This window comes from Nyctereutes procyonoides, unplaced genomic scaffold, assembly GCF_905146905.1.
Source record: "Nyctereutes procyonoides isolate TBG_1078 unplaced genomic scaffold, NYPRO_anot_genome, whole genome shotgun sequence".
Lineage (NCBI taxonomy): Eukaryota > Metazoa > Chordata > Mammalia > Carnivora > Canidae > Nyctereutes > Nyctereutes procyonoides.
Genome location: NW_026575051.1, coordinates 64,391,152 through 64,415,726, shown reverse-complemented (window position 1 = coordinate 64,415,726; position 24,575 = coordinate 64,391,152). Strand labels below are relative to the sequence as shown.

Genomic DNA, 24,575 nt, shown 5'->3' with positions numbered 1-24,575 from the left:
CTTAATTTATTGCAGGTGATGCTGCACTTATACAATTATTCAGTTGACTTAATTAGAGATTTTATTATTTTAGTGCCCTAAAGTGCTATATCAGAGAAGTAAAATACAGACTGGTAATTCACCTTTTTGTATTTTTTTGTCATTTATCCTGCGGCTAAAATGTTTTTCAAGCCATAAAGGCCAGAGGGCATACCATACTAGCCATATCCTAATAAGTTCTGTCTATGCATTAGTTTGGGCTTTGCTCAGTCAAAATGTAGGTGAAGGTAGAAGCAGAAAGAATTTTTCTAATTGCGGTGTTATCTCTGGCAACTATTAAAACAAAATTTGTAGGGCAGCCCGGGTGGTGCAGCAGTTTAGTGCCGCCTTCAGCCCAGAGCCTGATCCTGGAGACCCGGAATCGAGTCCCATGTCGGGCTCCCCACATGGAGCCTGCTTCTCCCTCTGCTTGTGTCTCTGCCTCTCTCTCTCTCTTTCTTTCTGTGTCTCTCATGAATAAATAAATAAAATCTTTAAATAATAAAAATAAAAAAATAAAACAAAGGTTGTAGGTCCAGTCCCTCAGTATTCCTTTCAACCCCCTTCAGTTTTACAACCCTAGGGCACCCTCATAACAAGTGGCCCTGGGAAGCAGCAACTGTGTTAGTCTCTGTATCTCCCACCCCTGCTATACACCTAGGCCATATACATGCCCAATACGTGGTGGCTGAATTGAATTTGATCGTTGCCAAGACTGCCAGTTGGAAGTGTGGTCAAAATAGTATAAATGCAACCCAACTATTTTGATTTTTTTTTTTTTTAAGATTGATTGATGGATGGATGGATTGATTTGGCAGCGAAAGAGAAAGCACAAACGGGGAGTGGCAGGCTAAGGGAGAAGGAGAAGCAAACTTCCTGCTGAGCTGAGACACCCCCGCCCCTCCTGTTCAACCACAGGACCCTGGGATCATGACCTAAGCTGAAGGCAGACACTTACTGAGCCACCCTGGCACCCCTCAACCCATAGTAACTCAAAATATGTACCCCAGAAAGTTAGGTACTCCCAAATCTGGCTAATCATTGGAATGATCTAAAAAGCAAAGTTCCCCAGGTGAATCTTATGGTCAGCCAAGTTTAGAAATTCCAACTTAATATGTCTTTTATCACATTTATTTAGAAAAGATGAGATTGTTTGGTCAGGATAGACCCATTGCCTATTCTAATATATAGTAAAAATGAGTCTTATTTATGGCCTATGAATAATATCTAAAGGATTTCTTTTGAGCCAATAGTTTAGGTTTTGTTGGTCGAAATTTATGTAGGTGTCTGTGAGGAATAGTACCTTCCATGAAGAATTAAATTACTGATGAATCATGAAATGGCCATTTTCCTCATGGAAGCTATGCAAAGCACAACTCTGAGGAGAGAAGATTTGAGCCCTCTTTCAAGGGCTTGAGTAATATTCAGTGATACCCTCCTAGATGCTCTTTTGCCCTGATCTGAACTACCCTTCATTATAAGAATTAAGTATCTTACAGGTCACCATCAAATATTCAGTTGGGCCTTTGGGACACCTGAGTGACTCAGTGGTTGAGTGTCTGCCTTTGACTCAGGTTGGGATCCCAGGGTCCTGGGATCAAGTCCCACATCAGGCTCCCTACAGGGAGCCTGCTTCTCCCTCTGCCTATGTCTCTGCCTTTCCCTCTGGGTCTCTCATGAATAAATAAAATTCTTAAAAAAAAAACATTCAGTTGGGCCTACTGAATAAAATTTATGAAGTAACAAACTAAATGAAGCAATCAGAGAAATAGAGAAAATGGACTCCTGGGCGGCTCAGTCTGTTACACATCTGCCTTTGACTCTTGTCATGATCCCAGGGTCCTGGGGTTGAGCCCCAAGTCATGCGCCCTGCTCAGTGGGGAGCCTACTTCTCCTTCTCCCTCTGCTGCTTCCCCTGCTTGGGTGAGGCCTCTCTCTATTTAATAAATGAACTCTTTAAAAAAGAGAGATGCAGAATGTAAAACATTGCACAGCACAGTCTGGTCCTTTTGAAATGGCAATATCATGGGGGAGAAAATATTAAAGTGTCATAACAAATGAATGTGATGTGTGAACCAGGATTCATCGTGATTTGGGAAAAAAATAAAAGACTAAAAAAAAGACATTTTAGAGCCAACTGGGGAAATTTGCACATGGGTATTACAGAATGATAGAGAATTATGATTAACTTCCCTAGTTATGAAAATAATATTCTGGCTATGTAGGAGAATATTCTTAGGAGCTGCATGTCAAAACGAGGGTGAAGCATCCTGCAGCCCAACATGTGTCCAAGACAAATCCTACCAGCTCAGAGCCTATTGTTAAATATTTCAGAATTTTGTGATTCCACAACCCTTGGTAGCTTGAAATCATCCATGATGGGGAGTTTTTGTACCACAAAAATCTGCAAGTGCTACTAACAAAGTCTTTTTCCTCCCCTAGAAAGGTAATTTACCATCATACCACTGCCCACAGCTTATTTTCAAATGGTTGAGAAAACAGGTACATGCAGGTAGATAAAACAAAAAAGCAAAACATTGACAATTGTTGACTTTTGGTAGAAGATTATGTGGTCACTCGTTGTGCTAGTCGAGGAGTCAGCAGACTTTCTGTAAAAACTAAAGTGTAATTTAAACTCCACAGCCCAGTACAGCCTCTGTGGCAGCTACTCACCTCTGCAGCTCTGCCACTAGAACACAAAAGCAGCCATAGACAATATTGAACAGAATGGGCACGGATACTTCCAACAAAACTTGATTTATAAAAACAGGGGGTGCATGCAAGTTGGCCCTGGGACCATAGTTTGCCTGTACTAGTCTTTGAATTTTTCTGTACTTTTAAAATATTTGATAATCAAACATTTTTTTATTCGAATTTCTTTTTTTTTTAAGATTTAATTCATTTATTCATGAGAGACATAGAGAGAGGGGCAGAGATACAAGCAGAGGGAGAAGCAGGCTCCCTATGGGGAGCCCAATGCACAACTCAATCCCAGGACCCTGGGACCACATCCTGAGCCAAAGGCAGACACTCAACTACTGAGCCACCCAGGCACCCCTTAATTCAAATTTCTTAGCGTAGTTTTCAGAGCCCTCTTGGATCCCCTAATACCTACTCCTTTAAGGTTTGTCACACCAATCTCTTTATTCCTTGGACACTGTATTCTGGTCTCCTCTGTGCCTTTGCTCAGGCTGTTCTCTTTCAATATAATTCCCTTGCTACCCTCAACCCCATGACCACTTATCAGCATTCTCATGACATGCCTCAGATCTCACCTACTTTATAAGATCTTCTTGAATCTCTTCTAATTAAAGTTGATCTCTCATTTCTTTTACTGTCCCTAGCCGTACATTTGTCCCTTGGTTTTGCTGCTTTTTACAGTATACCCTTAATTAGTTCCTGATCCATGAAGCAGAGAAGGATCATCGTACTCCTTTCACATAATAGATGTTCAGTTAATATTTGCAAATTGAAATCCATCATGCATTTATTATACACATGCCTATAGGTCCCAACCTAAAAGTCTAAAATACAGAATGTTGGCTTGTCTAACTTAGATGTGGGGTAATTAAAGATAATGACAACAGGGACACCTGGGTGACTCAGTCAGTTAGGCATCTGCCTTCAGCTCAGGTCATGATCCCAAGGCCCTGGGATCGAGCCCTACATTGAGATCCCTGCTCAGTGGGTAATCTACTTCTCCCTCTCCCTCTGCCTGCTGCTCCCCCAGCTTGTGCTCTCTCTCGCTCTCTGTCTGAAATAAGTAAAGTCTTTAAAAAAAAAAAAGAATGCAAATAGCATATTCTTCCTCCCTCCCTCCCCCTCTTTCTTTCTTTCTTTCTTTCTTTCTTTCTTTCTTTCTCCAATTCCAACTACCTTTGAGCTTGTTATGCATCAAGCTAAAATAGACTTCATCTTCTGAATGGATCAGCTTTCTAAGGGCCTGAGGAGGAAGAAGAATTAAGTCATTCTGAATATTTGTAGTGTTTTAGACACTGTCAGGTACTCTGTGCTGTCTTGCGTAGCTCCCCCACCCGCCCCCACCCCTCCGCCAACAGTCCTACAAGGGACTGATATTATCCTAAGCAGTTAAATGGTTCCTCTAAGATTATAAAGCTAGAATGGGAGTTTGAATCTGGCTGCCTCTGATATGCAGCACTATTTTGGTGCCTTCATGCATTCAGTGATTGGCACGAGTCCAGGGAATCCTAGGCTGAAATAGTCCTGACGTTCATACGCAGTGTGGCAATACCAGTGGGGCGGCGAGATTCTGGGAGAGTACAGGAATTAAGTACTGCTGGACTGGGTGTTAGAAACCCTGGCTTCTGACCACTACTGTGCCACCCTCCACCTGTGATCTTGAGTGAGCTGTTGAACTACTCTGGTCCTCTGTTTTCTCATCTGTATAATTAGAGGAATAAAGCAGGTTGTTTCTTTTATTCCTTTAAGTTACATGCAGGATGCAGTACTAAAAGTCTAATGAAGAGATAGATACAGGAATGGCGAGTCGAAGTACGACACTGTAGAATAATGCTATACTCCAGATACGCACAGGGGACTCGAGGAGCCCCAAGGAAGAGGGGCTCTCATCCCAGCCAAGGGTATTCTGCTCAAGTGAAATTTGGGAAGTTTGAAGGAAGTGGGGAATATGGGAACCACCTCAGGGGAGATGATTGCTGCAAGCAGTTTCCCTAAATAATGATGAAAGGGGGAACAAGGGTAAAAACAGGCTGGGTTCTTACCAGCTAGATCAGGAAAGGACTTCCAGGCCTACCTCGTGAAAGAGCTTGGACTCTTTTTTTTTTTTTTCTTGAAGGCTATTGGAAGTTAGTGAAGGGTTTTAAGCAAGATCACATTTGCATTTTCTAAAGTTCTCCTTGGCAGCATGACAGATGGAGTCCAGGGCAAAGAACTGGTGGTGGGAAGACTCTTTAGGAGGTGGCTGCAGAAAACAACCCAGGCAAGGGATGATGAGAGCCTGAACTAATGTAGTGGCAGTGACAATGAAGAGCAGAGGATGAATTTGAGAGCTCTAAAAGAGATAGAGCAGCAAGGACTTGCAGTCAACATGGATAGAGACCACGTCACAATCTCCGTGGCCTCAGACAACAAAGGTGTGTGTACCTCATCTCCCATGCAGGTTGGAGAGGGACTGGGGCACTCAGTGTGGTCACTCAGGAAGATATGGCCGGTCTGTAGGCCAGGGGAGAAAGCTCTGGAGGGACTCACTGGATGGTTTAATTCTGGCTGCAGCCCAGAAGTGACTTGCATCATAAGCAGCTCACGGACTAAAACTCATCCTTCCACCCCACCCAGCCTCTGGGGGCCAGAAAGTTCAGTCCAGGATGAGCGCACTTGGTACAGCCATGGTGAGTGACTGGAAATGAGGCATGAAGGAGGAACCCCCGGGTTTCTGATTTAGGGAGTTAGGCAGAGGTGTTCACTGAGAAAGAGAAGATGGATCTGGGGGAAGGGGAGGTGGACTGACCAAATCGTTATAAATCTTTTTCCCCTCCAACGTGTAACTCTTTGGTGGGTCCTAACCGGGGGTCAACAAGAGGGATGAGAAATAAACTCCAGTTGGCAAGAGTTTACTTTATTCTTTACAAAGGTGGGTTTCAGTTCATTCTTCCCAAACAGAACCTCTTAGTTTTAAAAATGGAGCGTGCAGATCTAAACTAGGTGTCTTTCTTGAATTTTCATAGGGCCCTACGGTGTCAGGATACAGCATTAAAAAAAAAAAAAAAAGTTACTAAGTAGGATGTTAATGAAGCCCTCCTCACGGAAGACCATTAGGCTGCTGAATTCAAAATGGCAGAGATGTAAATGCCCTCTGCCTTCATTACCGCCATCCCCCAGCAGGGCACATTTCAAGATATCGAGGGGTGGGAGTCGGGAGGAGGTGTAATTAGGCTGATTGGAGCCTATTGTGTGCTGCTCTGGAGCGCAGACACCTAGCAGCCTTAGGGAATGTTCGTGCCTCAAAATCACTGGGGAATGGTGTCCTCTTTACCTCAGAAGGGCGTAGCAGGAACAACGAATCTCCACTGTCTCCCCCCTTCTTTGTCTTCCACCTCCCCTCCCCAATTTAATTGTGGGACCTTAAAAACTGACTTTTATTGTGCATTTGTTTCTTAACAGTTGCGAGAAACAATCAAAGCTGGCAAAGGTGTGACTTCAGCTATTGACCTGTGTCGTTACCATGGAAACAAGGCACTGGAGGCCCTGGAGAGCTTTCCTCCCTCGGAGGCCAGATCTGCTTTAGAAAACATTGTGTTTGCTGTGACCAGATTTTCGTGACACCAAATTAAAAAGACACTATTGTTCGTTAGCTGCAAAAACTGGGGAACGAGGTGATTGAGAGAGAGAGAGAGAGAGAGAGAGAGAAAGAGAGCGAGCTTTCATACTGAAATATCGGAATGTGTTAATGACTTTAAAAACCTAATACATTTTTTTTCCTTCCTCTTATCACATCGCTAAAAGAATACTGCCTCCTTTTTGGAACTGCTACAAACAAAATTAGAAGAAAAAAAAGGTCAAGCAGTTTTCACTTGTCACGCCAGAAGCACACTTGAGGCTGCAGTAGCAGAAATAATTAATGAGATTCGCTCCTGTGACCTCAGCAAATGGACAGGAAATAAGTCCTTATTGATTGGACCGAGCCAGGGATGGCGCCAGGGCGGTGGCCTGTGGTTTTCCTTCTAGAGAGGACAGAGCATGCTGGAAGCTGCAGGTGTCAAGAGGAACACATCAGTGCCAGCCGGGGAGGACTGTCAAATCAAAAACTAGTGACCAATTTGTCATAATGGAGGGTACTTTTGATGATTACGGGAAAAAATTGTGCTTTGTTTTGCAATTATGTCTGTATTTATAGGTACAGTATGAATATACTTTGCGCTTCATCGTTTTTTGTAAGATTTTTTTTTTTAGGAAAAATTGCTGAAAAAATAATGCCAAATATTTGAAGTAGGAGATTAAAATGTTATCAAATGTTAACTTGGTTGTAGTAGGAATAGCTTGTTTTTCTTTCTAGAAGACGAATGTTTTTCAAACACATTTCAAAGAACCAAACTTTTTTTTTTTTTTAAGCCAAACAAGATGCTTCTTTTCAAGTCCAATGCATTAATTTGTCATACTTTGGTGTAGAGAATACCTTTAACTTTTACGAGTGTCACGTGCAAAACTGTTGTTCTGGGGAATAAACTGGTGATTTTTTTTTTTTTAATTCAGAATGTCAAATTTTGATCTTGAACCACAGACATCCAATTACAGAAAGAATATAAGCAATCTCACAGGCCTGCAATCAGACACTGTCTCTCTGTGGTTCATAGGAGATGATTTTTGTGGTTTGCATGCATGCAATATGAGAACACCGTTGACAAGAAGGCTGAGTTTACATAAATGATCTAGATTGAGACTCAGCTACCTTTCTTCCTTATGTGGTGTAATTACAGCCCTATCTGGAGACAGTGAACACAGCAAACAGATTTTATTACCCCCTTCACTCAAACACTAAGTGAAGTTATTTTAGTTAAATTCCTTCCCCCCAAAGTTACGAAACCATTTTATCAGGACCCAGCATGTGGCATTCAATGAAGAGAAAACGTGAGCTTCAGAGGTTTAAGGTATTGTATTATGAAATATTTTTAATATACTTTAAATATTATGATTGTACAGTTTATACCACGACAATTTGAAGGCCTGTAGATTTAGCTTAAGAGAACACTTTTCTGTTTGAAATGGTCTTTTCTCACAGACATTGGCTTAATTAGTAACTTTGGTTAGATGCTTGAGATCAGACTGGGTTTTAATCATTAACTTCCGCAAAGGAGGAGTCGTGCCTTGTGTTCTCTAGCTGTGCAGGAACTCACCCCAGGCTGTAGGTTTTATGAAGCAGATGGAGGAGTACTATAAGGCAGGGTCCTAGGCTGCTTCGAATTCTGGTTTAGCAGCTGGTTTGCTGTGTGACCTGGAGCAGGTCACTCCCCTCTGAGCCTCCATCTCCTCATCTGTTAAATAAATGAGAGAATGTCTGAAGTCCCTTCCAGCTTTGTCTTCTTTTCTAAAACTCTGCCATTTCTGACTCTGGATCACAAAGTCTCCAGTCTAGGCCTAGGTGTTCCTAGCTCTCTTTTGTGCGGCCTGTAATCCTGGACTCCTCTGTGTCAGCACCTGCTTTTCTGCTTTCTCGGGGACCTTTCCTAGCCTGGCTCAGGTGTCTCACCCTCAGTGTTGAGTGACGACCCTGCCTCCGGCTTTCCGGCTTCCCTGCTCAGCAGAGCTCCCACTTGCCAGCCTGCTGGCAGGCTTTAGTTAGACCTAACAAGTTGGCCAGTTCACTCTCCAGTTTTATTTATTTTATTTTATTTTATTTTATATTTTAAGATTTTATTTATTTATTCATGAGGGACACAGAGGGGAGGGAGAGAGACAGAGAGACAGAGAGAGAGGCACAGACAGGCAGAGGGAGAAGCAGGCTCCATGCAGGGAGCCCGACATGGGACCTGATCCCGGGTCTCCAGGATCACACCCTGGGCTGAAGGCGGCACTAAACCGCTGAGCCACCCGGGCTGCCCCACTCTCCAGTTTTAAATAGTGAGAGCCTTTCTTCATGCCCCTGATATTTGTTTGTTAACTCTTATGTCCTTATAATTTCAGATAATTTAGGGAGAAATTTGGGGCACCGAGGCATGCCTCATCACACCTCGTGGCCTACCACCTGGCTGTAGCCAGGGACATCACTGCTGACTAGGTAAGACCCTGGTCTCAGAATGCTCCCTCCACCCCCTCTCCCACCCCCCAGTTTCTTGCCAGAGGAAAGCATTCACTAGCCATCGCTGCTCCCTTCCGCCTGATGACCCCAGCTTGCAAGTTGGCCCCTCCAGACCTCATCACTTCAGGCTCCTGAAACCACCTACACTCTCCTCCCTGTCAGTCTTGTCTTCGTTAAGTGTGTAAAGGCTGCAATATTGCATGCCAAGTGCATGCTGTCTTGTTCCAGGCCCACAGCCATGCTCTGGGAGGTAAGCCCTGGCCTTTATTATTTTTATTTTTTTTTAAGATTTTATTTATTTATTCATGAGAGACACAGAGAGAGAGAGAGAGAGAAGCAGAGACACAGGCAGCAGGAGAAGCAGGCTCCATGGCAGGGAGCCCGACGTGGGACTCAATTCCGGGACCCCAGGATCAGGCCCTGGGCTGAAGACGGTGCTAAACCGCTGAGCCACCCGGGCTCAGCCCTGGCCTTTAGAGATGCAGAAGCAGGCCCAGGAGACCATCTCCGACCACCTGACCTGCCCTCACTCCCCATCTCCCCACCACAGAATCTCTCCAGGTAGCTCCCCCTCTCTCTTCCTCTGCTTCTCTTTCCTCCTTTCAAAGATCCGGAGCCCGTAGCCTCCTGTCTCCTTTGTGCCCCCATGCCCAAATCTTCTGCATCTGCTCTGCTGGCTGTATGTGTTCCATCCTCCCAGTCCCTACAATGGAATTCCTCCCTTCAAGTTGTCTATCTTTTCTACCTCCACTTTTTTTTCTTCTCAGCTTCACCAACACCTCTTCTCTCAGTCTACTGACTCTTTAACCCTTGGAAACCCATTCATTACCAGGTCCCCCTGACCTAGACCAGCGCCAGTGCCTTGGACACTCCAGGAATGCTCGTGGAACAGATCTATCGGGTCTCTGGCCACACAACCCTGAGATGGCCTTCCAACGGATGGTGGCCTTTCTGTGAAGTTCAAGAGCTCCATCCCTGCATGCAGACTCCCCACACAGCCTGCCTCCTTCAGGAGCAGTGGTAGTCACTCCCCCTCAGCCCCTACCCACCTCTCTGCAGGCCCTCCCCCTCTGCTCCCACTGTCCTCCTTCACACCTGACACATCTCTTAGTTGTACCCTTGGAGCCATTCTTTTCTAAACATTTCCATTCTAGGGGCACCTGGGTGGCTCAGTAGTTGAACATCTACTTTTGGCTCAGGTTGTGATCCTGGGATTGAGTTCCCCATCAGACTCCCCGCGGGGAGCCTGCTTCTCCCTCAGCCTATGTCTCTGCCTCTGTGTCTCTCATGAGTAAATGAATGATAATAATAAATAAATAAATAAATAAAATCTTTAAAATAAAATAAAATCTTTAAAAAATAAACTAAAAAATATTTCCATTCTGTTTCCCCAGAAACTTAAAAGCAGTGCCCCCACTAAGTTTTCTTTTCTTTTTTTTTTTTAAGATTTTACTTATTTATTCATGAGAGACAAAGAGAGAGAGGCAGAAACATAGGTGGAGGAAGAAGCAGGCTCCACGGAGGAAGCCTGATGTGGGACTCGATCTCAGAACTCCTGGATGAGGACCTGAGCTGGACACACATGCTTAACTGCTGAGCCACCAGGGTCCTCCACTAAATTTTCTTTTCTTAAATTCCCCAACTTAGAAAACCTGTTTCCTGGCATAAAAAGAAAAAAAAAAAAAACAGTATCAATAAGGTATCCATGAGATAGCGAGCTGTTTGCCATTCACAATTACTTTGAAAGAAGATACAGTTTATAACTATCATTAAACTTTTTTGTAAGTTTTGCTTGATAACACTAAATCCTCATCATGTTTTCTGGCTCACACAGTGTGGTTATCTAGGCACACCTAAAAATAAATGATCAGTGTCATTGTTTGCCTAGTCCAGGTCTCATTCTCCAATGTTTGAGACTTTATTTTACCCATGACAGTATTATCGCTCTGACCCAGGATGTGGGTGACATCAACAAGTTGGGGTAAAAGACATATACATTAGTACAAAATGCTCTCAGAAGAGACTGTCTTTAGGTCCCGTATCCACAACACATTGCACTCCAGTGACCAGAAAGTAGTTGGAATAATCCGTGATGATCTTTTTTCAAAGCCTGACCATGTGCTGTGACCATGGCCCTCTTTGGGCAAGCAAGTTTGGGGAAATTATGTGTAATCAACAAAATCGCAGCTAAAGGATATTTCTCCTTTTTTTTCTTTTTTAAGACTAGCTAACTTTGGCCCAGGGCGCGATCCTGGAGACCCTGGATCGAATCCCACGTCAGGCTCCCGGTGCATGGAGCCTGCTTCTCCCTCTGCCTGTGTCTCTGCCTCTCTCTCTCTCTGTGACTATCATAAATAAAAAAAATAAAAAAAAAAAAAAAAAAAAAGACTAGCTAATCAGCAAGTTCATCATTGATAAAGAGAACCTTGCTTTATAGAAAACCATTGTCAATCTCCTTCGTAGAGTTCTTAGCTTCAGGAAGATCCTTTCCAGCCACTTCATTTTGTCTTCCCACTTTGAAATCCTATAGTTAAGATCACCTTTCTGACCAATAGAAGCTGCAGGATTTATCTTTATAATCTGTACTGACTGCCTCTCTAGGTAGAGAAGACCTGCCACACCTTTGTTAAAGCACAAAAGGGCAGAAATGAATTGGACTGGTTCTTCCATTCATTTTACTGGGAGGACATAATTGTCATCCCATTATAATTAATAGTTTCCATTATTGTTAATCACGGTTTAGTAATTATAAAGCTATTTGCACTTTCTTTAAAAAGCATAAATCAATCTAACAAAATAACCATTTGCCTCCTTTTCTTCCCTACCTTCAGTCCTGATCTCAAGTGTGAACTGTTTTATTCTTTCAGAATGGGTTTTGCCTCTCCATTAAGGAGATAGCATACTTCTAAAGGACTGAAAAACAAGTCTCATTTGGGGAGAGTCCCCAGAAGGGCCAGAACTGCTGGTGGGATCCTGGTCTTTCCCTAGCTCACCCCACCTGCCCTTGGGCTCTGAAGTACTAAGTTTTCAGCTCCCCTGGTGGAAGAATGTTCATATTTCTTTCTTTTCTGTAGAAAGAAAAAGTTTCGGGCAGCCCGGTGGCTTAGCGGTTTGGTGCCTGCCTTTGGCCCAGGGCCTGATCCTGGAGACCGGGGATCGAGTCCCACATCGGGCTCCCTGCATGGAGCCTGCTTCTCCCTCTGCCTGTGTCTCTGCCTCTCTCTCTCTCTCTGTGTGTCTCTCATGCATAAATAAATAAAATCTTTAAAAAAAAAAAAAAAAAAAAAAAAAAAGAAAGAAAAAGTTTCTCAGGCTTTTGTCCTTTTTTTTTAGACACCAAGCATCTTCCTGGAAAAGCTACATCAGCTTTTTCTCAACTTGATCTGCTCATTTCCGGGACTGATCTATCGTGTACCTATCGCTGTGCATTCTATGAGCAAACAAGTGGGCTCAGCTCTGCCTTGACTGTTGGGGTAACTTAAATTTCACTTCTTGAACACATTAAAAAAAAAATTTTTTTTAAGTAAGTTCTACACACGGCGTGGGGCTTGAACACATTCACATCAATAACCACTTTTTTAGGGATCCCTGGGTGGCGCAGCGGTTTGGCGCCTGCCTTTGGCCAGGGCGCGATCCTGGAGACCCGGGATTGAATCCCACGTCGGGCTCCCGGTGCATGGAGCCTGCTTCTCCCTCTGCCTGTGTCTCTGCCTCTCTCTCTCTCTCTGTGACTATCATAAATAAATAAAATAAAATAAAAAAAGAAACTATCAAATAACCACTTTTTTAAATTTTTGGAAAATAGAAAAAAATTAATCATTCACAATCTCATCATGCTACCATAATCATCTCACCATTTCATTTATATTTCTTTCAGCCTTTTTTACCATGCATATCTTTTTTTTTTTTTTTGCATCGTTCTAATCATAGTATAAATTCAACTTTGGGTCCTGCTGTTTTCACATAACATATAAATATTTTTCCATGATGCTGCAGTTTTCATAACCATTATTAATAGATAGCTTAAATTCTAAACAAGGCAGCTGGATTTCTATTTGGTTTCTCAAGGTATGTGGTAAATACTCCAAAAGAAAACATTCTAACCTGCTACTAAGAAAGTCTTTGAACTTGGAAAAATAATGCCCCTGTGGCTTCTCCATAGTAGCAGGTTAAAACTGTGGAACAAAAACAAAACAAAAAACTGTGTAACAAATTCCTTTAAAATTCTACAACTTGAGAGGTGCCTGGGTGGCTCAGTTGGCCAAGTATCTGCCTTTGGCTCAGGTCATGATCCCAGGGTCCTGGGATCGAGCCCCACAATGGGCTCTTTACTCAGCAGGGAAGCTGCTTCTCCCTGTCCCTCCATCCACCACTCCTCCTGCTTGTGCTCTCTCTTTCTCTTTCTCTAATAAACAAGTCTTTTTAAAAATAGAAAAAAAATAAAATTCTGCAACTTGAACAATTTTTTTCAGTTTCAGTAATGGTAGTTCCCATTACTGGCAAAATGATGACTCTTCCTTCCCACTGAAGTTTGCAACCTCCTAGGGAAGGAAAGAGCCTCAGTTAATAGTCATACCTTCTGCTCTCGGCAAAGACCACAGAGAAAGGATTTTGCAGGAGATGAGAAGCCACCTTTGCTTCTTCAAAGTGAAGGGGAATAAAATAGGCCGCTCAAAACTGTGCCCCTTTGGCATATTGGTTGTTTTGAATTAAAGATACTTGAGGAGCACCTGGCTGGCTCAGTCGGAAGAGCATGCAACTCTTGATCTCAGGGTTCTGAGTTCAAGCCCCATGTTGAGTATTGAGTATAGAGATTACTTAAAAAAAAAAAAAAAAAAAAAAAAAAGATATTTGAGAAACAGCCAGTGTAGAAGGACCCACTGACCCTTCTTTGTCCTCCTGAAAACAGGAAATAAATCTCCCATGTGAAAGGTACCCTTCCTGTACCAGGAGGAAGAGAGACATCCTTATCACAAGAGATAGGATTTAGGGCTGAGAAGGCTATATAAACAAATCTTGTTACTTCTTCACTAACTACCCCAAAGCCCAAACCTCTTTGTCTTGTCAATTCTTCCCAAATTTAGTGGGGGTTTTTGTCTAAACGGTATAAAGCCTGCTTGCTTTGGTCACTTATTTGAGTTTCATATTTTTAAGGACTCCTGTACATCTGTAATTAAATTTGCTTTTCTCCTGTTAATCTGTCTTATGCCAATTTAATATTTAGGCCAGCCAAAGACTCTAGAAGGGAAGAAGGAGAAAATTTCCTTACCCTACAGAAGACTTGGGAGAAGGAAACTCCTAGGGTTTGTTCAAAGGGAAACAAAATAATCTGACTTGGATCATTCATGTTGTAACAGTATGAGCTTACTGTGTTTTGTTATTATCTTGTTTCACTTGGGTCTTTTTTTTTTTTTTTTTTTTTTAGCCTAGAAAACATCATTCTCAAAGAATTAAGCTACCCTTGCAACCTTCCCTCCCTTAAAGTAATCATTGTAATTTTACTGTTTGCATGATTTCTCACTTTATAGGCATATTGATGATTTCCGCCACCATAAATATATCATGAACTGCATAGTAACCTAAACTTCTGTACCTAGAATATGATCAATTTATTGTGAACTTTCTAACTGCTGCCTGTTTTATGCTTCTTTTCTTTTATCCTTTTTCCTGCTTTTTCTGAAGATTGGAACTGCTTTAATTGCATTCTTTTTTTAAAGCAGCTTAATTGAAGTATAATTTACATACCATAAAATTCACCTACTTTAATTATACAATTGAAAGATCTTTAGTAAATTTCCAAAGTTGTGAAAGCATCACCACAATTCAGTGTTAAAGATCCCTTGTGCCCATTTGCAGTCAACCCCTGAACAGCCGCTAATCTACTCTCTGTCTGTAGATTTGCCTTCTCTGGACATTTTGTATAAGTGGAATTATATTTTTTTACATCTCATTTCTATCAGCATAATGTTTTTGAGATTTATTCATGTTGTAACATTAATCATCATTCCTTTTTATTGCTAAATAGTGTTGCATTATAGGGATATGCCACATTTGTTTATCTATTTACTGGTTGATTGGCATTTGGGTTGTTACTACTTTTTACCTATTATGAATTATGCTGCTATGAATATTCAAAAACAAGTCTTTGTGTGGACATGTTTTCATTTCTCTTAAGTAGATTCCCAAAAGTAAAACTTATGGTAAATTTACGTTTAACATTTTAGAAATTGCCAAACTAGGGCAGCCCCGGGTGGCTCAGCGGTTTGGCGCCTGCCTTCAGCCCAGGTCGTGATCCTAGAGACTAGGATCGAGTCCCATGTTGGGCTCCGTGCATGGAGCTTGCTTCTCCCTCTGCCTGTATCTCTGCCTCTCTCTCTCTCTGTGTGTGCCTCTCATGAATAAAAAAAAAAAAAAAAAAAGTCAAAGTGTCTGTTAAAAAAAAAAAAAAGATTGCCAAACTATTTCCCAAGTAGTTGTATGATTTTATATCTCTACCAGCAACACCTGTAGATTCCGATTTCTTCACATCTTTACCAATCCTTTCTTGTCTAATATTTATTATAGCTATCCTAGTAGAAATGAGATAGTATCTCATTGCGATTTTTATTTGCATTTCCCTAATGACTAATAATGTTAAGCATCGTCCCATGAGCATATTAGCCATTATGTTTCTTCTTTGGTGAAATGTCTGTTCAAACATTTTGCCCATTTCTTAATTGGGTTATTGTCCTGTTATTGAGTTATAAGCTATTTTTTATTTTTTTAAGATTTATTTATTTTAGAGAGAGAGAAAGAGAGTACACAAGCAGGGAGGGAGGTAAAGGGAGAGGATTTTCAAACAGACTTCCCACTGAGCACAGAGCCCAATGTGGAGCTTGATCCCACAACACTGAGATCATGAGCTGAGCCAAAATGAAGAGTTGGACACTCAACCGACTGAGCCACCCAGGTGCCCTAGTTATAAGCATTCTTGATATATTCTGGGTACAAGTTCTTTATCAAATATACAGTCTGCAGATATTTACTCCCAGTCTATGCCTTAACTTCATTTTCATAATGGTAACTTTTGAAGCACAAACGTCTTTGATTGTGGTAAGTCCAATTTATCAACCTTTTTTTATAGATCATGTTTTTGGTGTCATATCTAAGGAATCATTGCTTAATTCACAGTCACAAAGATTGTTTCCAGTATTCTTTTCTAAAAGTTGTATAGTTTTAGCTCTTAAGTTTAGGTCTATAATTAATTTTCAATTAATTTTTGTGTATGGTGTGCGGAAAATCAGGGTTTCTGATCCTCGGCACCATTGACACACTGGGCTGGATCATTTATCGTGGAGGTCTGCCCTGTGCCTTGTTGGATATTGGGCAGCATGTCTAGCTTCTGCCCAGTAAATGTCAATAGCACCCCTGCCCTCAGTTGGGACAACCAAAATTGTCTCTGGACATTGCCAAATGTACTCTCCCCTTGTGGGGCCAAAATCACCCCCATTGAAAACCACTGAGTTCAATTAAATATTTTTTGTATGTGGATATCCAGTTCTAGAGAAACCTTTTGTTGAAAAGACTATTCTTTCCCCATTTAAATTGCCTTGGCAACTTCGTAGAAAAAATCAGTTGACCATAAGTACAAGGGTTTATTTCTGGACTCTCAGTTCTGTTCCTTGATCTCTGTGTCTTTCCTTAAGGCAGTACCACACTGTCTTGATTACTGGAGCTTTATATTAAGTTTTAAATGGGGAAGTGTTGGGGCACCTTGAGTGACTCGGTCAGGTAAGGGTCTGCCTTCGACTCAGGGAATCCTGGTACTTGTCTTGGAGGATAGAATCTTTGTTAAGAAATTGGCCTTTAGGGACGCCTGGGTGGCTCCGTGGTTGACGCCTGCCTTCGGCCCAGGGCGTGATCCTGGAGTCCAGTGATCAAGTCCCGTATCGGGCTCCCTGCTAGGAGCCTGCTTCTCTCTCTGCCTGAGTCTCAACCCCTCTGTGTGTGTGTCTCTCATGAATAAATAAATAAAATCTTAAAAAAGAAAAAAAAAAAGAAATTGGCCTTTAGAGTCTTCAGATCCCAGCTCTGCCGTTGATAGGCAAGTTACTTACCTTCTCTGAATCTTACATTATCATGCACAAATTTAAACATTTTTATTTCTCTCAGTCTTCTAGATGGGCTTTACTAAATAGGGTGCAGAGACTCCCGAGGATGCTCAGCAGACAGCCAGGTGCTGTGGGAAGCCACAGAATGTACATGCACATTAACGAAGAACATATTTTTCCCCCTCAAAGTTAAAGTTAGGTAATTTATTACAAATGATTTTTTAAACTTTCATGGCATGCAAAAAAAATATATATATATATATTTATATATGCATGCATGTGTGCACTCTGTCAAATGAATAAATAAAAACTTAGGGTCTGTGACCCCTCTATAATATATATATATTATAGAATTAATTTTATATATATACATATATATGTGTATATATATATATATAATGGAATTAAATGTAAGCTTTGCGTTTATTTTAATATAAAATGTAAGACTTGGGATGCCTGGGTGGCTCAGTGGTTAAGCGTCTGCCTTCGGCTTAGCACATGATCCTGGAGTCCCGGGATCAAGTCCCGCATTGGGCTCCCAGCATGGAGCCTGCTTCTCCCTCTGCCTGTGTCTCTGCCTCTTTCTCTCTCTCTCTCTCTCTCTCTCTCTCTCTCTCTCATGAATAAATAAATAAAATCTTAAAAAAAAAAAAAAGTAAGACTTAAGAGGCACCAACCAGCTCAGTTGGTAAACATACAACTCTTGATCTCAGGGTCGTGAGTTCAAACCCCAAGTTGGTCACAGAGCTTACTTTAAATACATAAAATGTAAGACTTAAAATAAATGTAATTTCTATTGGGTGCTTTGGGCTCACCCTCCTTTCCTTGCACATCCTACATTCCACTTAGCAAGTCTTTTACCCCTAGTCTCCCTCCCACCCGGATAAGTATTCACAGCCGTTTTACCTACAGAACCTCAGGATCCCTAACACAGCACACCAGGCAGCCGCTATTAAAATACCAGAACCTGGACGCCTGGGTGGCTCAGTGGTTGAGCCTCTGCCTCCAGCTCAGGTCATGATCCCAGTGGGGGAATCTGCTTCTCCCTCTTTCTCTGCTGCTCCCTTTGCTTGTGCTCTCTTGCGTGCATGTGTGCGCTCTCTCTGTCAAATGAATAAATAAAAACTTAAAGAGAGAGGGGCTGTGACCCTTCTATAAAAAATAAAGATTTAAATTTTGTCTTACCAGTTATAACACTGGGGTTTGTTTGGATTTTTTTTTTTTTTGGTTCTCATCTCTTTATATATATAATGGAAAGATAGATAAGAGCAGGCAGTAGAGAGAGCAAATCTCTTTTTGACTAAACTATTAACACCTAAGCATCTATATTTTTCTTCCCAGTACTCTACCAACTTTTTTTTTTTTTTTTTTTACCTACCAACTTTTTATGACCAGAAGCTGGCATGACAGATTACTTTAATTTGTATCCAACTGTTGCTAAGCTATCACCATGGTATCAAGGCACTAAGGCAAATATAGATGCCTAAAAACAAATGTGTAGGAAGAAAATTTTGTCCCTGGCCCCCTCACCTTTCCTGTCATCTGGATGAGTATACTGTTCCACATCAAAATTTTGTGTCATAGTTGCTTTACCGCCACAACAAAACAAAATAAAACTTTAGAAAACAGAATTATTACAGTCCATAAAAATATGTCTGCAAATGTTAGATTTGTCATTTGCTAAAGGCATCACTAGTCTTTGTACCTACACCTTGTAATGATTGAAACAGCCCTCATAGTGAGTGTTGAATTTTCTGCCCTTAAGCAAAATAAAACATCAGCAAAAATACCATCCTATTAATTTAATTTTTATGGTCAGTCAAAATGAATGGCATCTTTTTACTCTGTCTCAATGGTTAGAGCTTTTCAAATAGTTTTTAAAATTTCAAATTCTAGTAGATGATTTCAGCAAAATGCCCTAGTATGAGCTTTATCTTCGAGTGGTATAGATATAAATGGCTCTCCGGTCTTTTTCTTAGTCCTATTACTTCCTCTGCCTCTCCATATATACACAGTAAGAAATTATTTAATCCAAAGGGAACAGCTCAATTTTCTTAAAAGTGCCCATCAACACTATTAAAATATGTTTATAGACTGGATGTATCACTTGTTTACCTAAGTAGTAGCATAAATATCTGTTTTTAGAAAGCTTTACCATAAATCTTTCTATATGATTGGATTCTTAAACAAGGCTATGATTAGGAAATAAACCATTTTCCCCCTTGGCTAGTTCTAATGAAAGCTTTCCAACTTAAACATTGTGTTTGAACACTTCTTCCATTCATAGTATGTGCCCATCAAAAAGCGCTTTCTGTTTGCAGTGTGTCAACTGTACTATTTATAACCTAGTTAACAATGCCAACTAGAGGCAGTAAAAGGTGTGTATTTCATATACAAATTCCTAGCAATAATTTCTACAATTACATATAGTTGCTTGCTCTATTATGTTTAACATTGGCATTATAAAACTGAGTACAGGAAGTAGAAAATGGTACCAATAGTACATTTTACATTTTTGTATGCTTAAAATTTGTATTGAATTAATCAGAAAAATGAAAATTAAAGAGTGCAAAATGAAAGTACTCCTAGCTTGTGATGGACATTTTCACATAATGGGACCTGTCACTTCGATGACCTGCAACAGTAGCTGTTCAGACGAAGAAGCTCACTGTGTGTGACATAGGCTCTTTCTGCTTTGTCTCCAAAATTGTGTTTTCCCAAACAGTCCTCTTTGCTTCTTTTTTGTTTTACCAGATTGTGATTCCCCTGACTTGGAAATCATTCATAAGAGAGAAGAGACCAAAAAAAAAAAAAAAGAGAGAGAGAGAAGAGACCAGGATTAATTTATGCTTTTTTTCCCCCTGATCATTAAGTGTTACTGGGTGCAGAAAACTGTCTTTGCTACAAAAATGACCAGAGTGAGGTTATTTGTTTCTTCCTCACTATAATGTGGGCTTCTTGGGATCAGATACTCTTCGAAGGCAATGGGCCTTCGAATACCAGATCTGGGTTCAAGTACTATCTTCTCCATTGGATGGGATATCAGGCAAATTCCCCCAAGTTTCTTCTTGCTTTCTTAAAAAAACGAAGACAGTCGTGCTTATTAGTAAAATGGCTGATTGCCCAAATGCCCTATGACTGCATCCATTACAGAGGTTGACAGTCAGTGGTCAATAAAGGAAATATGTATGTTTTTATAATGATGACACAGCAAGTCAAGTAGAGAGATAGTAAAGGAGCAGTGGATTGCAAATTCTAATTAGAAGAATACAGATTATGAAAGTAAGTCTAGACAAAGAAATACAGATGGCCAACAGACACAAGAAAAGATGTTAAACATCACTTATCATCAGGGAAATGCAAATCAAAACTACAATGAGATACCACCTCACAGCTGTCAGAGTGGCTAAAATCAACAGCACAAGGAACAACAGGTGTTGGTGATGATGTGGAGAAAACAGAAACCTCTTACACTATTAGTGGAAAGGCAAACTGGTGCAGCCACTCTGAAAAATAGTCTGGAGTTGTCACGAAAAATTAAAAATAGAATGACCCTACAATCCAATTGCCCTACTGAGTATTTACCCAGAGAATACAAAAATACTAATTCAAAGGGGTACATGCACCGTTATGTTTATAGTAGCATTATCTACAACAGCCATATTATGGCAACTGCCCAAGTATCCATTGATTGCTGAATGGATAAAGAAGATGTATATTGGGGATCCCTGGGTCGATTAGCGGTTTGGCGCCTGCCTTTGGCCCAGGGCGTGATCCTGGAGTCCTGGGATCAAGTCCCGCATCAGGCTCCAGGCATGGATCCTGCTTCTCCCTCTGCCTGTGTCTCTGCCTCTCTCTCTCTCTCTCTCTCTCTCTCTCTCTCTCTCTATCATAAATAAATAAATAAATCTTTAAAAAAATGTATATTTTACAATGGAATATTATTCAGCCATGAAAAAGAATGAAATCTTGCGATTTGCAACAATATGGATGCAGCCAGAGAGTATTATGCTAAGCAAAATGAATCAAAGACAAATACCATACGATTTCACTCATGGATTTTAAGAAACAAATGAGCAAAGAGCAAGAAGAGCAAGACAAATCAAGAAACAGATTTCTTTTTTAAGATTTTATTTATTTGGGCAGCCCTGGTGGCCCAGTGGTTTAGCACCACCTTTGGCCCAGGGCGTGACCCTGGAGACCCAGGATTGAGTCCCACATCGGGCTCCCTGCACGAAGCCTGCTTCTCTCTCTCATGGATGAATAAAATAAAATTTTCAAAAAAATATTTTATTTATTCAAGAGAGCATGAGCTTGGGGTGGGGGACAGAGGAAGGGGGAGAGAGAAGCAGATTCTACACTGAGTGGGGAGCCTGACATGGGGCTCGACCCCAGGACCACGACTTGAGCCAAAGGCAGGTGCTTAACCAACTGAGCCACTTGGGTACCTCAAGAAACATGCTCTTAGCATAGAGAACAAACATGGTTACCAGAAGGGAGGTGAGTGGGGGTGTGGGTTAAATAGGTGATGAGGACTGCGGAGTGCACTTGTGAGGAGCACAGGGTGTTGTATGGAAGCATTGAATCCCTATATTTTACACCTGAAACTAATTCTTTTTTAAGATTTTGTTTATTTATTCATGAGAGACAGAGAAAGAGAGACAGAGACACAGGCAGAGGGAGAAGCAGGCTCCATGCAGGGAGCACGACATGGGACTCATCCAGGGACTCCGGGATCACACACCCCCCCCCCTCCAGCCAAAGGCAGACACTCAATCGCTGAGCCACCCAGGCGTCCCATACCTGAAACTAATATTAAACTGTGTATTAACTATACTAGGATTTAAATAAAATTGTTTTTAAATAAGTAGGTCTAGAGACTTTATTAGGCATATAAGACAATATAAGGTGAAAGAGATCTAGATAAAGATGATTAGAACCTGCCCGGGTGTGTATCTTTATTCCCCTTTCCCCCCCCACAGGAGTATATCTTTAAAAAGCAATATTTAAAGTTCAAAGACAAGCATAAAGCTTATCATTTGGAAAGTTATGGGGCTGATGGTAACAATATTCCCACAATGTAGTATGTGAACCACCTGCATCGAAACCAGGGGCTTGTGTTAGCATCAGGGCTTTACCCACACAGCCGGAGCCAGAATCTCTGAAGGTGAGGTCCAGGAATAACAATTTCTCAAAAGTTTCCAAGTAATTCTCACATATATTCCAGTTTTAGATCCAATGGAGTAGATGAGAAGTTTCTAAGTTTCCATTGATATTCTAATTCGTGCTGTGGTGCAACAAAGAGAACATGAGCTTTGAAGTAACAGATTCCAGGCAGATTGAAATGCTCAACACTTAAGCCAGAAAAATAAAAATCTGTGGAGAGAAACAAATACTGCATGACCTCCCTTATATGTGGAATGTTAAAAAACAAAACCTGGAACTCTTAGATACAGAAAATAGACTGCTGGTTGCCGGGGGTGGGATGGAGGTGGGGGGGACTGGGGGGGGAGTGAGGGGTGGGAAGGGAGGTGCAGGATGGGTGAAGAGGGTCCAAATGTACAGACCTCCAGTTATAAAAATAAATATGGGGGTGTAATGCACAAGATGGAAACTGGTGAATAATATCGTATTGCATATCAGGAAATTGCTAGAAGAATAAATCTTAAAAGTTCTCATCACAAGAAAGAAAAAACTTTGTAGCTATGTGTCGTAACGGATGTTAATTAAACTTACAGTGGCGATCAGCTTGCAATACAGTTGTCCCCTGAACAACACGGATTTGAACTGTGTGCGTCCACTTATATGCAGATCTCTTCCCATAAATACAGTACTAGTGTTTTTGTTACGATTTTCTTTTCTCTAGCTTACTTTATTGTAAGAATACAGTATATAATACATGTAACATATAAAGTATGTGCTAATCAGGTGTTTATGTTACCAGTAAGGCTCCTAGTCAGCAGGAGGCTATTAATAGTTAAGTTTTGGGGGAGTCAAAAGTTATACATGGATTTTCAACTGTGATGGGTAGTGCCCCTACCCCCAGCATTCTCCAAGGATCAACTGTACACATAAATATCTAATCACAGGACGCCTGGCTGGCTCAATCGGAAGAGCATGTGACTCTTGATCTCAGGGGTGTGAGTTCAAGCCCCATGTTGGATGTACAAATTACTTAAAATCTTTTTTTTTTCTTTTAAAGATTTTATTCATTTATTCATGAGAGACACAAAGAGAGATAGAGACATAGGCAGAGGGAGAAATAGGCTCCTCACAAGGAGCCCGATGACTTTAGGGCTCGATCCCAGGACTTTAGGATCACGCCTTGAGCCGAAGTCAGATGCTCAACCACTGAGCCACCCGGGCATCCCCAAAAAAAATCTTAAAAAAAAAAAAATCTAATCATTATGTTGACACCAATAATATTAAGGTATTTATACCTTGATTTTTAAAAAATACAGAAAGAGGAGACAGTTGGGTGGCTCAGGCAGTTCAGTGTCTGACTCTTGATTTTGGCTCAGGACATGATCTCAGGGCTGTGAGACTGAGCCCCACATCAGACTCTGTGCTGGGCACGGAGCCTACCTAAGATTCTCTCTCTCTCTCTCTCTCTCTCTCTCTCTCTCTCTCCTTTCCTTTCCCTCTGTCTCTCCCTCCGGCTCTAAAAAAAATACAGAAAGGGAGAAATAGGGATGCCTGGATGGCTCAGTGGTTGAGCATCTGCCTTCACCCAGGGCATGATCCTGGAGGTCCAGGACTGAGTCCCACATCAGGTTCCCGGCATGGAGCCTGGCTTCTCCCTCTGCTTATGTCTCTGCCTCTCTCTGTCTCTCATGAATAAATAAATAAAGATCTTTAAATAAAAAAAAAGGGAGGGGAACAAGTATAAGATGTGTAGTAAATGAAAAATGTAGAATAAAATGGCAGAAATAGGGGAGCCTGGGTGGCCCAGCAGATGGACATCTGCCTTCAGCCCAGGGCATGATCCTGGAGACCTGGGATCAAGTCCTGCATTGGGCTTCCTGCATGGGGCCTGCTTCTCCCTCTGCCTCTGTCTCTGCCTCTCTCTCTCTCTCTCTGTCTCTCAAGAATAAATAAATAAATAAAATCTTTTAAAAATAAAATGGCAGAAATAAGTACTTATATTGCAATGAATTATAAAAAATATACATTAATTAAATTGACCAAACACTGTACGTTAACTACACTAGAATTAATTTTTTTTAATGAAATTGACTAATTAAAAAAGAGACCTAGGGGGGCACCTGGGTGGTTCAGTCGATTAGGTGTCCAACTCTTGATTTCAGCGCAGGTTGTGACCTCAGTGTCCTGGGATCCAGCCCTGTGTCAGGCTCCACACTCAGCAGAGAGTCTGCTTAGGGATTCTCTCTCCTTCCTCTCTGCCCCCACCCCTGCTTGTGTTTGCACACTCTCTTTCTCCCTCTCTCAAATAGATAAATAAATCTTAAAAACAGAAACACTCAGATTAGGTTAAAAAGTAAAATCCAATAATAAATTGTCTAAAGAGAAATTTAAAAGACACAAAAAGTTTGAAATAAGAGATGGAAAAAAATATGAACCAAAAGAAAAAAGAGAAAAAAATATTAATAGCTGCCAATTTAGAATATTAGGGAAAAAAAAAGAGACAAAGAAGGATGTTATATGCTGATTAAAGGAATAAAGCAAGAAACTAT

The 24,575-nt window shown here is 41.2% G+C and overlaps 1 protein-coding gene across 4 annotated transcripts in view; it reads left to right on the top strand.

Moving 5' to 3' along the window:
• PDSS2 (decaprenyl diphosphate synthase subunit 2) overlaps nucleotides 1-7,014 on the top strand; it is a 253,994-nt gene extending 246,980 nt beyond the window's left edge. For 2 of the 4 annotated variants that reach the window (XM_055330701.1, XM_055330700.1), the window contains one exon: nucleotides 6,160-7,014. In XM_055330701.1, the coding sequence (XP_055186676.1) occupies nucleotides 6,160-6,318 (159 nt within the window). In that variant the 3' untranslated portion in view covers nucleotides 6,319-7,014. Of the gene's footprint in view, nucleotides 1-5,158; nucleotides 5,388-6,159 lie in introns of all 4 variants that reach the window. The other 2 variants (XR_008665127.1, XM_055330699.1) reach the window with 2 other exon arrangements.
• Nucleotides 7,015-24,575: the final 17,561 nt, after the last annotated feature.